General features: G+C 42.1%; 1 protein-coding gene across 2 annotated transcripts; it reads left to right on the plus strand.

The window, feature by feature from the left end:
* The first annotated feature begins 1,660 nt into the window (after positions 1–1,660).
* mapk6 (mitogen-activated protein kinase 6) lies at positions 1,661–15,196 on the plus strand. 2 transcript variants are annotated; one of them, XM_076287682.1, is made up of 6 exons: positions 1,661–1,811; positions 6,666–7,859; positions 11,285–11,429; positions 12,018–12,182; positions 12,295–12,496; positions 12,606–15,196. In XM_076287682.1, the coding sequence occupies exons 2-6, from the start codon at positions 7,305–7,307 to the stop codon at positions 13,702–13,704; spliced, it is 2,166 nt and encodes a 721-aa protein (XP_076143797.1). In that variant the 5' UTR covers positions 1,661–1,811; positions 6,666–7,304; the 3' UTR covers positions 13,705–15,196. The 2 variants fall into 2 exon arrangements, with proteins under 2 accessions (XP_076143797.1, XP_076143796.1); XM_076287681.1 differs by lacking the exon at positions 1,661–1,811 and adding an exon at positions 4,490–4,580.
* The last annotated feature ends 1,552 nt before the right edge of the window (positions 15,197–16,748 follow it).

Here is a 16,748-nt window from a genome sequence, read left to right on the forward strand (position 1 = left end):
TGCACAGACCAGAGTGAATGAAAGTCATCTATGAGGGGGCTGTGAAGAAGCTAACTAGGGATTTACACCAAAGACTTGATCCAAAGGTTAACCTAAAAAGGAAACAAACCCATCATGTTTGAGTGAAACACAGAATTAGATAAACAGCTATGGGAGCCCTTGTCTTAAGGGAAGAGAGGACATACTGCCACATCTGGTCACAGCCCCTGATTAGGCCTGTTTGCCTGTGAGAGACAGCTGTGGTTCCCAGACAGATCCAGACTCTGTTGAACATTTTTCAGATATGCCTGCAGAGTAAGCACAAACATTAGACCTGCTGGCTACAGAGGCAATCAAGTGTGGCGGCTTTCATCACTGTGACGCGCAGAGATCTTAGAACAGGACATTCAGTCAAAACAAACCACTAACTGCAAAGTTAATGGTTATGGTTAGCCAACTAAACCAAAGAAGATACATAGCAAAACATCTTCTTTTATTTGAAGCAACACTGAATACCAGATGCTCTTAAAATGTAGTTGATTCTCAATATTAATGTAAGATGTTTGGCAGAATTCTCTGCTAAGGAAAATGTGCTGCAATGGACTGAACAACCTGTTTACAGGAATAATATAACAGCAGTAGTTGAACAACACAGAAGCCCATGACTTAAGTCTACTTTGGGTCCCTGCCGAGCTCACAAACAGGGTGTCTCTAATCCACACATTAAAATGGAGAGTCCCACAGGTATGGGAGAGCAGAGCTTTCTCACATTTAATGAGGTCAGAACTACCTCACTCACTGGGGCGCTGTGTCATTCCACAAGGGGCTCCCGCCTGGGTGCATGCCCATGTGACACCCTTGCATGTGGAGCTATATTATGATAACAAGAGGTGTTTAATTGCTGTGGCTAGTTTAAATGTCACTGACATATCTTGACCCACATAAAACAGTTCTCTGATGTACTCTCAAAACATGAAGTGCTATTGACTTGCAGATGTACCCTCATGTTGATAGATTAAGTCATGTAAGAAATGTAAGGGACAGTAAAATGCTTGTGAAAAATGTAGATTAATCAAGACTAAATATCCAAGTTGAATTCTATTTTGTATCGGTAGATATATATTCAGACTAAAGACTTCACAGAAAGATATGAGATTAGTATGACCAAGACATGGTCTCTCTTTCACTGAATATCACTCATGCTGGATACAGTTTCAACATCACACAAGCTAAATGCTAGAATATAAATGCTAAAATAAATATGCTCCGGTTAACATCAACATATTTGACACTGCTTCCCTCATCATGAATGAATATGCAAATGTGTACTTATCTGTTTGATCTTATTACCACTCCTAATTCAGGACCAACCAACAGTTATGTTTAAGATAATGCTCAAGGCACTTGTTGAGAACAATTAGGGAGTGAGTTTGTGTGTATGTGAGCAGTGGACGTGAGTGTCAGACTGAGGGAGTCAGCAAGAGAGAGAGAGAGAGAGAGAGAGGGAGAGAGAGACGGAGGGAGAGAGAGAGCGCATGTCAGAGGTGTTGAGTGGTCTGCAGTCGGACTGAGGCTGTCACTGGCAAACCAAGCCATACAAAGTGAAATCTCCTCCCCTTCTATGCTGGCCTATATTAGCTCCCCATGGAGATTCACCACAGAAACAGCTGCACATAGTGAGCAACTACACCAACTACATCTCTTCAATTGGCTATTCCGTACACTGATTCTTGTGGATACTAAGTCACAGACTTGTCTTTCCGTTTGGACATATACATGGATTATTAAATAAAACATGTCGGTTCTGAAAAACATGAACACTATCAACCATGGTAAGTGAATAGAGACTTTGCTAAACTTTCTCCCCACTGTCAACAATGTATATATCTTGTAGGCTTCCACATCCAGAGGAAAACCACTTTATTGCAAGAATTCTACCAGCAGTCAGGACCTGTTTAATAATTGCATCTGTCTCACTTCCTTGCCATTTCTGAAAGTGCTACCGAGTGTTCAGGTCCATTTCATAATGGTATGCTAGGCTGACCAGTAACAGTCTGTTCAAAGCAAACCAGATCAGTTAAGTCTCTTTAATAACAGAAATCCGGAATTAGTTTGGCTTCATTGGAGACATCCATAAAATAATATGATATTTCTCATATGACATTCATCTCTTTTACCGTCATGGGACAAATGGCAATATTGCAGACACCCTTAAAACATGGCCCTGCTATTAACCATACAGAGATTGGCTGTTTTCAATGTATTTTTCAAAGATAAATAGTATGTAGGCCTAATAGTAAAAAATGTATGTAAATTTACCTGTTACAATTTACAACTGAAAATCATCAAAACTAATCAGTCACCAGATTATGTAAACCATACATGATGGAACACTTAATCTACTTCTCTTCCACAAGAGATAACTGTTTCTAACAGTTAACAGCACTCTTGGTATCACCAAATGCCATCATATTGTGTAACAGGCCCCTGGGAGACACTTTTTGTGACAATATTTCAACACAGCTTTATGTTATTTCTGTCTTAAGTCCTGCACTTTGGGGCTATACCTGATGTCAGTATTACCTATACAACTTCAACATTACAGGTCATTTGATGTTTCATTTTTTAATAGATATTGCAACTTGACATTTGGATAGTAAGATCATATTGTATTTGTGGGTGGGATAGATGTCCAAGTAGCCAGCCATTACATCCTACTGACCACTAAAGAAGTGTAACAAGAATCACAATTTATGCTCAAAAATCAAATACAAACCTAACCTTTTAGCCTAAAAGCACAAGCCTTGGCTTTATTTGTGCAGGGCAGTGCCTGAAGATAGCTGGGAATAGTGTATTTCAGGTTGCGGTTTACAGCAAATATGGTAGGCCTAATATGACGCAATAATTTTCGGCCTTGAATAAATAGCCTACTTCGAGGAGATGCTTCACTGACCGATGCTTCTTTATAACCAACTGCTATTGCTGTAGTCTAAGGCCTGCTCTTCCTCTAAATTGACGTCCGACATTCATATCACTCATAATCATTTGTTTTAATAATTTAAATGTTAACTAATGTATATTAATTATTCGATTTCATTGTTTTTGAACAATTGAGTAACCTCTACTGAGTCCCCCAAAACCACTGTCCAGAGACTCAAAATCCTTTCCAAGTCCAAAAATCATCAATAAAGTCCAAAATTGTAGCATGTGCAGTGCGAGTGTGCTGCTGCATTCAGGAGCACATGGTTGTTCACATGGTCCGCATCTGCTGCTGATGCACTGCAATACAGTCCCGCAGAGCCTACACGGAGGGCTGACGTTTCTTTAGCCCATTCATCCAGATGAGTCCGAGGCTAGATGGGGTCCTGTAGCATGCATGGTTTGAAATACCATGATCGAGATATTCTACCCTGTCACGTTGTTGGATTTTTGGCTGGAAATATGGCATTTGTATTCGAATAAAGATACGTCGAGTTCAACATTTGAGGGATTCCTAGGCTACCGATTGGAAACCAGAACGCCCATCGATTGCTGATGCAGGCTGCAAAAGATTACTGCTGCAATAGCCTAAATAGTCTGTCCCCAAGAACCGAGACCTGAACAGACACGTCGCAGTCTGCCAAGAGAACCACAGGCGTGGGACGTTCAGAGTGGGAATAATATCGACAAAATCACCTCGAATACGCAGGATCAAAACACTGCCACACTATAGGCATAATAAGAGAAATTTCCTCCGGCTAAAAGATACCCCCTTCTGGCTAAATTACCTGGAGGTCAGCATTCAACAGAGACGTCAAAAGGTAGGCTAACTGGTGCAATAACGTTGCATGACTCGTGCAATGACAACTTTATTGTAGGTTAGGCTACATGGTTATGGAAAAAAGACGCCTAATCATTGTTTTTGGTATAGGCCTAGTTAACGTTAAATTGACTTGACTTGAAATTGAATTGACTAAATTGAATAATAGTTACGTTAATTGTTTTTATTTATAACCTAGCCTACGCCCTCACGAAAATCGCAATGTCAATCTTGAGCAAAGACCGCTCATGCACTGAAACTCAAAGTCGAAAATGTGGGTCCTGTTATGGTGTCTAGACAAGTCAGTAGCCTATACTTGGAGAGAGTCTCACTTTCTGAACCATCAAGTTCCAGCACGTGGTCTATAGTAGGCCTAAATGTGATGGAATTAACTATTCTAGCCTATACATTTTGATTTCATTATAAAACTCGCAAGGCATCTTGAATGTGATTCATTAACACAACATTACATTTTGCGTCCATCGTGATATCATGGATCAGCAGCATTTGAACGGGCCATGCAATGATCTTCTACTTCTTGAAAAGAAAATATAACCAGAGAACAACGTTGAATGAGAACACTATTCGCCGACCCAAAAATTGCTTTAAACTTTTCGAATTTACCGCCATGCGCCACAGTTCAATCACCTCCCCCGATTCTGAATGACTGACGCAGCTGCTGATCCTACATAGATACAATGGTCTGAATGGCGATTGCAGCAGACTCTCGGTCGAGCTGGAGCGGAGCGCTGCCCGAATCTTTACCCAGTAAAGGACATTACAAATGAGACGGATGAGAATAGTAAGTTATTCTGTTATAGTTATGTTGAGTGTGTTTACAAACGCCGCGAATTATGTTATTTCGGTGTTATCTGGTTCATTTGTCGACATCGCTCTTTGTGTTCGGAACTCAAGCCAGTATGGAGCTAACTAACGTTAGCAAGCTAGGGTAATTGTCTTGAGTACGGTCATTTTAATGCAGACTAGGCTAGGACCTAGTCTACTGAGGCTAGCTGACAGTTGAATTCTTTGTTCGAGTCATGGGATCTTAGGTGAAATCGCGCTAGCATTTAGCGTTAGACAGAAATATAACTATGGAAACCAAGTACCTTTAACGTTAATGTCGTCTGGTATCAGCCGTTCAAAATACGCAATGTAACGTTAACTACCAATTTTATAACGTTATGTCTAGATCTACGCTGAAATCTAACGTTAGTGAAAAACCTGGACCCTGCCAGAGTTGTACCCTAGCAAGCTAGCTAGTTGGCTAATGTTTAGGCTTTGTTAATATGAATAATCGATTGATACGTCTCTGACCACGACGAAAATGTGATACTTAGCCTACTGCCGATCAAAGTACGCAGACAGCCACTAAACGACCACGAATTTAACCAATGCTAACGTTAACTGTTAAGGTTAGTGCTATCCAACGCTACGTTACACGTTAACGCTACTGTTAACCTTCGACGGTGGTTCGTGGCGCCGTCTTTACAGTAATGTTATCATTGTCGTGTTGTCGACTGAAACCTTAGTATTCTGAAAGGTTATCTACGTTTAACGTTACGTTAAAACGAATTAACGTTAATGTGACAACCGATTAGGAAAGAAATGGTTATGGCCATGTTTACATTGCTTACGAATAGGAAAAACGTTAGACTAGTGTAGTCTTTGTTAGCAATAGATAGGATAACATTAGCATGCTACGTAGCATTAGCTTAGCTACACCTCAGCTGATTGGAAATGTCATGTCTCTTGCATTTGGTAGAGTAATATTGCTAACGTTACATTTGATATCGAGATCAAAATAAAGTTATGATATTCCACTTTTTGTTAGGAAGAGGTGTAACGTTAACAGTAAAATGTCAGATTACGTTAAATAAAACAGTAACGTTAACTTAAAGGTTAACATCACTTGCTGACTAACCTGGTCATTTTTCGGTCCGAAGGCTATTAATGCAACGTTTGGCAGAGCTGACCGGGCTTACCGGTAAATTCACCCAACGTTAAAAACAATAAGCTGTCAAATGATAGTTTAACCTATCGTCTTTACATCCGAATCCTTGCCGTAACCTAAACGTACCCCTATATTGGAAATGGCTGACACCACATGTTACTATGTAACGTTATAGCATAGGAAAAACGGGTTTCAGTAACGTTAAACGTTATTTGGCATACTTAGGAGTCATATTAACATTACTCGATCTTACAGACGTTAACGTTACTAACATGTTACTAATACTAACTAAGTAAATTATCTTTTTGTCTACGTTTGCTACGACGGTTTTTGTCTTAATTACTTCTAACATTACATGATTGCGTGAATGATTTGCGGTGTAAATGTTACCGTAGACTGAACTGTGATTAACTGCTTAAGTTAACGTTGTGTATGGCTACAAGTCTGTAAAGTGATTCGACGTTACAGTGTACCTAATGTGTCAATCCTAATGTCTGAGAGAGGAAAGAAAAGTTCCCTCGCGGCATACTGCAACGTGGCCGGAACGCAGCTTTGTGTGTGTTCTGGTCTAGTGTGCCAGTCTTCCTGTTGTGACGGTTGTGTGTGTGAAGCAAACTCTGCACTATGGGAATTGCAATGTGGGAGGACTTGCCATACATGATTGTCCAACCTCCAGTACTATTGTGTAGCCTATATTTAGAGGCACATTTATTTACTTCTTCATGCGTTCTAGGCTTCAGTTCCATGGCATCAGTATTCACCTCAGCACATCATAAAAACAGTATGAACACTGTTTGCATGAGAGATGGAGTACACACGCTACATTTACAGTGTGCCAGTGATCTTTTCTTGTGTGACACATTCAACTATTTTCATTTGTTTTAACTTTGAACTAATCTATAGCTTTTTTGTTTGTGTGCTTGTTTGTTTCAGGTTACCCCAATGTAAGATGGAGGATAGCTTTGATTGCGACTGTGGTGAGCTTGAGCCACCTGATCACTGAGGGAAAGAGAATTTTGTAAATCAGCTGCCAGTTTTGTTTTCAGTCAGGTGGTTAATTTGAATTTATTGTAAAGGAAGAAGAAATTATTGATTTAATATTAGTGCTACTAAAATTAAACAATGCTGCTCAGGACCAGTCGTACACTGAATGTATCTGCACTGTGAGGATGGTATTAGATACTTAAGTAATTTAGCCTTTGTTTAATGCCTTTTGATTGGCCTCAAAAATCCATTCCATTAGTGTAGTCAAGTTTGTAAAGGAATTCCCCTTAGAGGCAAAGGTTTTCAAAACACGTTGCAAAATGATTTCACAGTATGATTACATATCAAAGAGCTCACTTTACCATACACTGAGAAGACACTGAGGGCTAGAAAGGAGGGGGAACAGAGAGGTCCACTGTGGCATGTTGGTCTAGGAAAATAATACAGACTTAGGTATTTTAACATTGCTGAGGGAAAGATAGACAAGCCAAGTCTGTTCATTTCACATTTGGCTACATAAAAGTTTAACACCTCCCCACCCTAAGAAGCTAAGAAGTTGAGTGCTCTGCCTAAAGAAAAGTACCAAACATGGCCGAGAAGTTTGAGAGCCTGATGAACATTCATGGCTTTGATTTGGGTCCACGCTACATGGACCTAAAGCCACTGGGCTACGGTGGCAACGGTCTGGTGTTCTCTGCCGTGGACACAGATTGTGACAAGAGGGTGGCCGTAAAGAAGATTGTGCTGACTGACCCACAGAGTGTCAAACATGCTCTGCGCGAGATCAAGATCATCCGCAGGCTGGACCATGACAATATTGTGAAGGTGTTTGAAACACTGGGGCCCAGTGGGCGGCAGCTGACCGAGGATGTGAGCTCCCTGACCGAGGTCAACTCTGTCTACATTGTGCAGGAGTACATGGAGACAGACCTGTGCAAGCTGCTAGAGCAGGGTCTTCTCTCCGAGGGGCACGCCCGGCTCTTCATGTACCAGCTCCTACGTGGCCTCAAGTACATCCACTCGGCCAACGTTCTGCACCGCGACCTCAAGCCTGCCAACCTATTTGTCAATACGGAGGATTTGGTGCTCAAGGTTGGAGATTTCGGGCTGGCTCGCATCATGGATCCACACTACTCCCACAAGGTAATGCGTTTCTTAAATGTGTTCATTCATTCCCACAAGGTAATGCGTTTCTTAAATGTGTTCATTCCAAATCTTTATTGGTTGCTACTGTTGTGCAATGTGCATTGACACCTAAATTGTGGGACAAAGGGTAGGCTTCCAGTGGCTGTATTAACCTAACACTAACTTGCTTTTGAATGGGTCACCATCTGGCTCTTGTTAGTCGTCTTAAAAATGATGTCTTTGGACTTAAGAGGATATAAGCATGCAGCAAAACACGCTTTAAATCCTTTACGGATGCGTTGCCTTCATGGCATAGTTCAGGCCTTTGCAGACCTTTGGATATGGAGACATCCCATTTCTCAGAATTGACTTCCTGCTACCTTGACATGATTTACAAAGTATCAAGGCCAGGTGTGGAGGAAATAGTTCTCTTTATTTTCTCTAAATGGTTACAGTGCCTGGCAGGACGCTTTGGTTACTTGTGTGTTTTCCTCATTGCTTTTGTGTGTTTGCATTTCTTTGAAATTTGCATTTGTGTTTAGATGGATGTTTTAAATGAGGCGTTGGCTGTGGAAAGTAGGTTGCTAAAAAGTCATGTCATAGCCTTGTGGGCTTAGGTAGATCAGCAGTTAGATGCGTGCACATGTTTTAGATTAGTCACCAATCCAGTTTCACCATGCAGCTGGCAGCTGAAAATTAGCCTCTGCCTTTCAGGAGGGCCTCACTCTATATTTGGCTAATCTGTCAGTTACCCAGCAACTTGAGTATGAACTTTTGAGTTCATACATTTACCCACCAGTGGATTTTTCAGAAGCCTGGCTGAAAGCCTACTAGAGGTGGACGTGGAGAACAGCTGAGAGTGTGTTGGGCCTTCTCTTGGGCTTGTGCTCTGTCCCCCAGGTTGCCTTAGTCTCTGCAGGGTTCTCTGCCCCTATATAAAGTCTGTTTGGCATTCGTGTTGATGAAGAGATAAGTGAGGCCTTGGTGGAAAGAATACTCCTCTTCCTCAGTTGTCAGCGTTTCCATGGTGGGCTAAGACAGCAGACGGCTGTGAGAACCACACATGTGGGCGGACTCTGGGCTTTTGTCTGTCTCTGTTGTGAAAACTAACGTGACTTCGAGTGACCACCCCTGGCCCACCAGGCACCACTGCTGATTAGTTGGGCTTTTTGGCTTCCCTCAGGCTGGCTGGTTTATAAGAAGTGTCCTGCTTGGTGCTGCCCATTTCTCAGTTAAGTACAGCCTATAATTGAAGATGCAGCCATGTGTCTGTGAAAGTCTCAGTAAACAATCTTATGACCTGCTGAATATGATACTATTTGAATGTCTGGAGTTTCTAAATAAAGATGACTTGTTTGCCTTAGTGTTAACCATTGATGTTGGCTTCAAGGATCCACGTGTTGTGCTTGGATTGTGGTTGTAAAAGTTCAATAGCATTGGAGTATTGGAGCATAAATGTATGGACATGATGAGTGAAGGGCATTCTAAGAAAGGCGTAGGTCTGATTTAGTTGACAAGAATTTTCCACTACCTGAGAAGGGAAAATGAAGTCTGCTTATTTGACACAGAACTCAATATGCAGTGAGCTAAATAGTTTCTTATACCGAAATACATAGCACTATTTTTGGTTTAACTGCTGCATGCTTTGCTTTCTTTCCCTGAATGAGTCATTCTCTTTCAGGCCACAAAGTGCATGTACAGGCTGTGTGAGATGCTTAAGTTTTTGTCGGCGGTGGAAATCTGCCCAGCCTCTAGAATCCCAGGAATTCACGTGCAGCCCTGATCAAACGGCTTGCCCCCTCCCCCCTTCCTGAGCTCCTCTTTCCCAGGCAGCCTTTGTCTGTGCCGTTTTTTAGATGGGGGGGTTGGGGAGACCACGGGTGTCTGCTGCTTCTTTTGCATTGGCTCTTGATTCTTTTAAGTTTGTGTGGGCGTATGTGAGGGTTTCCCTGCAGCTGTGTGACTTACTGCGGTTGGATCTGGCACTCGGAATAAAGTCAGTCTTGGTGAAACTTGGGGAGAAAGTTTGGAAAGAAGATTTATCAGCAGAGCGAAAGAAAGTTTGCTAACATGTCAGATGTGTGTGAGCTTGTCATTTCCCCTAACTTAGACCTTCTCTTTTTGGTAAAGGTGGCCTTGCATCCATATGAACTTGTCAATAAACTCTTGTATCAGAACACGTAGGCACCATAAGAGCTGCAATAATCAGTAGGCTCTGGTGTGGTAGTGATTCTGAAAGAGGCCTTTTGTTCACCCAAGGGTGCCTAAAGTCTTGCCCTTGTGTTTGTGAGTGGCACATGATTTGGCATTTTCTCATGTTTCACAGATGGTTGACCACTAGTTCATGCTATGAACCAGCAATGTTTGTCTCACAGTTGTAGAGTTTGTTTGTAAATACATTTAGCACCACAGCCAGCTGCCACGCATAAACTCTGAATGTATTAGCAATAGCATGTTTTATTTTTTTTCCTTTGGCATCTTTGTTCTGGTTGCATCACCACCCTCAATCTTGCTCCAACAGATTAAGTTGCCAACCTCGTGCTTAAGCAGTCTGAAAATAGTTTTTCCCCCCCTTGTCTCTTTCTCCTGGTCCCTTCACTGGTTTAGAAAATGTGATTCATATGGCATTGCAAATTCTGTTTCCTTTTGCACTTGTGAAATTCGAAGGGGAGAGGCAGTGACTCACTCCTCATTGTTGCCCATTTACAGAAACTAGGCGGAGATGACTGTCTCAGTTCAGGCCGATAAAACCTTTTACATGGGTTAAACGTCACATGAGTCGCTTACCACTCACCCAGAGCTACCGCGTCAACATGTTGTCTGCTGTTACACTCCTCCATCCACATGACCTCAGATTACTTTTTGTATATATTGTATATATTTATTTGATTAATAATTTAAGTCGTCAAATGTAAAACCCAGGGAGACAATTGTGTACAAGGAACCATTACTAAGGTTATGCTGGTTTGACGCCATTAACCATATAAAGCCTGAAACTGACACATGAATCATGGCAGCCAAGCCCAATGCCATTCCACCTATGCATTCTTGTCATTGAGGTTCTAGAGGGCAAGCTCTGAAACCTGTGCTGTGGTGTTGCTGATAGTGGCCTAGAAGTGCAGATTGGTGTCACTGATCTGTCTGTCTGGCATTCAGGGACTGGCACGAGACGGATTATCCCGCTCTATGAAGCAGAGCTGCTGACAGAGGCTTCACGTGGCCCATCTGGTTTGAGCGCCTGAGTTTTCGGGCCATACTTGTACCAGCGGGTTACTCTTGTAGCACTGGCAGGACTTTTGTATGGTGTTTGCAGATGTCGCGCACACATACGAATGAGGGCAGACTGGTTGCCTGCGTAGTTGACCTCACACTTTCTCATGCCTTCATGTAAACACAGATTCAGGATATCGTGTTTGACCTCCTTTCTTAACTCTTGTCTGCAGGGCCACCTCTCAGAGGGACTGGTGACGAAATGGTACAGATCTCCTCGCCTGCTGCTCTCCCCAAACAACTACACCAAAGCAATTGATATGTGGGCAGCTGGCTGCATCTTTGCCGAGATGCTGACTGGGAAGACCCTTTTTGCAGGTCAGTGTTAAAGCATTGGACTCGGCACAATAATGTTGGCGCACAGCTCGTCTTTGGTCTCGTATTTGAAAGAGGAAAGCTCCGTGTTCAACAAAGTGAAAAGTAGGTCAGGGTTTCTGGAAGTGCAGCTGCTGAGGAAAAACAAGTACAGGATTTCTGCTTTCTATATAGCATAGCATCAGTAGTAGTGACTACTTATGACTACTACGAATAGCAAACTTATTTTGCTATTCCAAAAAAGGGGAGCGCACGCACACACACACACACACACACACACACACACACACACACACACACACACACACACACACACACACACACACACACACACACACACGTATGTCTACATAACAAGGAAATGTCCATGGTATACCTTTAGAATAACAGTGTCTTTCCACTCTTTGCAAGTTCACCTAGGCTGACCAGATGCCAGTCCCTTGCTTCCCAACACACAAGCTGGTTGAACTCAGAATAACACATTAGCTGCATTACCAAGTGTCTGGCTCACAGATTTCTGTGTGACGGAGTTCTTCCAGTGGTCATCCATTACCGGTCATTAAATCCAGTGATGTGGCTGTTCCTATGTAGGTGCCCATGAACTGGAGCAAATGCAGCTGATTCTGGAGTCCATTCCTGTGATCCATGAGGAGGATCGGCAAGAGTTGCAGAGCGTGATCCCGGTTTTCATCAAGAACGACATGTCCGTGCCTCAGACCCCACTGGCTAAGCTGCTGCCCGGCGTCAGTGCTGAAGGTCAGACAACTGCCTTTGAAATTCTGCACAGGCCATAGTCTGCTCATCAGATGCCAATTACTCAAGTTTCTAAAAATGCCTACTGATTTAATTTGACAATTAATTTCAACAGCCCTAGATTTCCTGGAGAAGATCTTGACTTTCAATCCCATGGATCGGTTGACCGCAGAGGAGGCCCTGGCACACCCCTACATGAGTGATTACTCCTTTCCCCTGGATGAACCCATTTCCAGCCACCCCTTCCACATCGAGGATGAGGTGGATGACATCCTACTGATGGACCAGAGCCACAGCCACGTCTACAATTGGGACAGGTGAGCTGTACAGCACTATTCCATTTCTATTTCCAAGCCAAGGCATGCAACCTTTTTAATCCATGTAAATTTAGCACTAACTGGGTATTTATCTGGGTTTACATTTTAGGTATCATGATAGTCAATTCTCGGACCAAGATTGGCACCTCCACAGTACCCATGAGGCCGAGGAAGTTCAGCGGGATCCCCGCGCCATGTCTGATGTTACCGATGAAGAGGAGGTCCAGGTTGACCCCCGCAAGTATATGGATGGTGAGCGGGAGAAGTTCCTGGATGACCCCTCTGTTTCCTGGCAACATGAGGACCATCATGAGAACAAATACTGTGACTTAGAGTGCGGCCATACTTGCAACTACAAAGCTGTGTCCCCATCATATCTGGACAACCTCATCTGGCGCGAGAGTGAAGTCAACCACTACTATGAGCCCAAGCTTATCATTGACCTGTCAAACTGGAAGGAGCAACAGAGCAAAGAGCGGCTGGATAAGAAAGGCAAGACCAAGTGTGAGAAGAATGGCCTGGTCAAGGCACAGATCGCCCTTCGTGAGGCCACCCAGAACCAGACCCCAGAGAAAGACCGTGAGCAGGAGAAGGACTTGAGCCAAGGCCAGGGCTTTGATTTTGACTCCTTCATCGCAGGCACCATCAAGCTGAGCCTTCAGCCCGAGCCCAGTGAGGTCGGCCTCCTCAATGAACTCAACAGTTCTGTGTCCCAGTTAGAGATGCGCAGCTCCATGTCGAAGTCCATCAGCCAGGAGAAGGAGGAGAAGTGCCTGGTGAACCTGGCCCAACTCGGAGGTCGGGCACCCAATCCATGGGAGAGCTTTGGGAACTGCGTTGATGCGGCAGGAGACGACAGCTGCCTGATAGACGAGGCCTGCTGGGATGTGCGCAAGGATGAACAGCTGCAGAAGGAGACGGCCTACACCAGCTACCTGGACCGACTGTTCAGTAAGCGCGAGGAGGTGGTCGAAGTGCTCGATCCAGAACCGGAGGTGGTGAGCGCGGTGATGGACGACAGCTTCCTGGCCAGGAATGGAGAGCTGGTCTTCAACATGCAGCTGGAATCCCTGACCCTGCCCGGTTTTGATGGCGCCACCGATTTGCCTCTCAAGTCCATCCAGGCCACATTAACCCCCTCCACTGTTAAATGTTCCCCTCAAATTGCCCACAAAACCTACAGCAGCATTTTTAAACATTTGAATTAAATGTCCCAGTGCAGCATTTAGACTACTTCTTGGTTTTATTTTCTTTGTTTATATGGTAGTCATTATTTTTACTTGAATCATTTCATACCATTTTATGTATGGTTTCTTGTCTTTATTTTATTTTTTTAAGATAACAGTTTTCTTGAATGAGGCAACCTCAAACATGAGCAAAAAAGGTTTCGTAGCAGCCTGAAACATCTTGTTAGGCCCACACAAGTGTATGATCATGCATTTATTTTCCTTTTAATTATTTTTTCTGTGTTAACCGGCATGTCATTTGCACACAGTGTACTGTAGATGCATGTGGAAGAGTGCATTGGTGAGGGGCAGTGAGGACAGAGTAGAGGACGTTAAGAGTGAGAAGGAGCACAGAAAGTAATCAGTTGCGAGCAGGATGAGGAAAATGCACTAAAAGAACATGGGAGACGTGGAGACTGACAATTTGCTACCCTTGAGTAAGTCAGCCCATTGGAGAGACACACAATGGTTGTGGGTCATTTTTCCAGCTTGTATCTATTTCCATTTTTTTTAACTAAGTCTAAATTATTTATGTATTTTCCCAGAATCTTCAAAATTCTTTCATATTACCATTTATTTGACATATGATGCCAGCAGCAACCATTAAATGTAGAACTTTGTAAATGTGTTATCTACCTCAAGGTAACAGCAGAGAGTAGACACTCGGAGCCACACTAGTGCTTTACTCGTCTTCATCCTGATAACCATTCAGTGAGCAGTGACTTTCTTTTGTTTCATTTGCATTTGCCATAGTGAAGTGTTAAGATCATTATTTATTTTTAGCAGATGTGATATTTATTTTGAAAGGAAAACAACAACAACCTGTAAATTCAATGTGACTGTTGGAAACTGAGACATTGGACTTCCATTTTCCTTTTGGCACGTTGGTATGTTCTTTTTTTTTTTTTTAACTGTAGGATGCAGATTCATCCGACTCTTTTGTTATGTGGAGCTTTCCATTTTCCATCTTTTGTCTCCTTAAGGAAAAATTCTTCCTTTTTTTAATTTATAGGTGCTGTCTGTGTTTGAGAGGAATACATGAGATGTTTGTTTTTGTTTGTTTTTTTAATTGCGCCTAAAAGTCTTAATTTTTTTTCTAAATGTGTGTGTGTGTGTGTTTAGATGTGTGTGTAAGTATATATCTGTAATTTGTATATAAACAACACACACATTGCACACATGCATACACACAATGCTATATATAAATGTATTGTTTAAATCATGTGCATGGAAGAAACCAACAGAAGGTACATTAAAACGAAGTTAACGGTGAAGTATATTGTACATCCTTAATTTGATTTTAATTGTATGTTTTTATGAAAAAAAAGTTTATATATTTTTTTCCAAGCAAGCATGAGTAAATTAGGTTAAGGAGTAGCATGTAGAACATTTTTGCCTTTAAAACTGGTACTCAGATTTTATCATTGGTTCCCCTGTTATAAGAAAAAAGTTATGAATAAAAATTGCCAGCAAATACCAGTTTGCATTGTCATTTAGTTGGCATATATTGGAATTTGTAACAGCTGTAGTCCATTTTAAGGTCCATCATAAAGATGTTGAATATGTAGGCTGTGTAAACATTCAGCTTGATCACTGCTAAATGACACAATTTATAGCTTTTATTCAGAAGTGTCAGGAAAGCACAATTAATGTTTAAATGACATAGGACCTCCTTCCATTTACCTCTAAGCCTACATAAGTACTTGTATGAAGGAAGACCTTTAATGTTGGTGGTAGTTTCAGAAGCACACCCTATTCCCTCTTCCCAGACTGCCCAAACCTGTGTCTCTCTCGGCCCAAAAAGGCTGACTCAGATTTCGTGTTGGTACTTAAGTTTTCAAGCTGCCTCCCTCTTGCTGTTCTGAGACTTTGTAGCTTAGTCATGTTGGGCTAAAGTCAAGGTTTAAAAGATTGCAAATTACTACTAGGTATTTACCAGGTGCTGTGACCATATATTTAGTTTATTTCTTCCTGTCTGGATCCTGAAATACATTCTGGCTGAGGGGGCCATGTTGGAATGAGTTAGTTGGTTGTGTGGACCTTCGGTAGCCTGGAAGAGCTGAATACCTGAACCTGAGCCAATGAACGACCCTAAGCCAGAAACAAAGCAATTCTGCCTGGATGGCAGAGCAGGCGTGGGCATGAAAGCAGATAGCCCTGGGATATGCTCATCCCAGCACGTTAGCCACACCACAGGCTCCTGGGTGCCAGGCACATAGGCCAGGCCACTATGAAACCTTTGAGTTTAGAAAGTTATTGACTTTAGATTGTCATTGAACATATAGCAGACATCTGCAGCAAAAACAACATTCAGTATGGGTTTGAATATTGGACATTTTTGAAAGATTGCATCGTCCCTAGTCAAACAGTGATGTGATCATTCCTCTACCAGTTGAACAACGGAATCACCTGTGCATTTCAACATCTTTATGAATGGTATGTTGAATGCATGTTATGTTGACCATGCTAACCTGTCAGTTCAGTTTCAAATACTATTATATTATACTATTACTATATACTATTAGGATCATCTTTTGACACCACGCTTCAGGGCATGCAAATGGAGAAGCTTATGGATGTTGACTAGTGAAATAGTATAACTTTGTATGAACCCCACTTTGCTGTACCTCAACTTATTAACTCAAACTCAAAATTACGGTAGATATTTAATATATTCTTGAAACATTACAGCGAAGGTAACAGGATTGGCTCATGGCATGCTCTCTGTCTTATAACTTGGTAGCAGCTTTGCCAACCTTGTCATTCTACTCTAGAACTGAAAAACTTTCACCTATGTGCAATTAATAGGTGTGATACAACAAATAAACTCTTAATTTTGAGTATTGTCCCACTATTTAAAATAAATATGGTAATGACCACAATAGAAGATAATTTGGATAAAGTATCAATGGGTTTCAAAATAAATATGTTTGACATGTAAGAGAAGTGAATTAGTTAATGTCGGACTAGCAGTAATAGCAATAGTATTATCTGTAAATGTGGTCACAGGATTTAATGCCACTTAT

This window comes from Alosa pseudoharengus, unplaced genomic scaffold (assembly GCF_046254945.1).
Source record: "Alosa pseudoharengus isolate Yale_2024_CS ecotype anadromous, Long Island Sound unplaced genomic scaffold, YU_APseudo_1.1 YU_APseudo_1.1_scf_16, whole genome shotgun sequence".
Lineage (NCBI taxonomy): Eukaryota > Metazoa > Chordata > Actinopteri > Clupeiformes > Clupeidae > Alosa > Alosa pseudoharengus.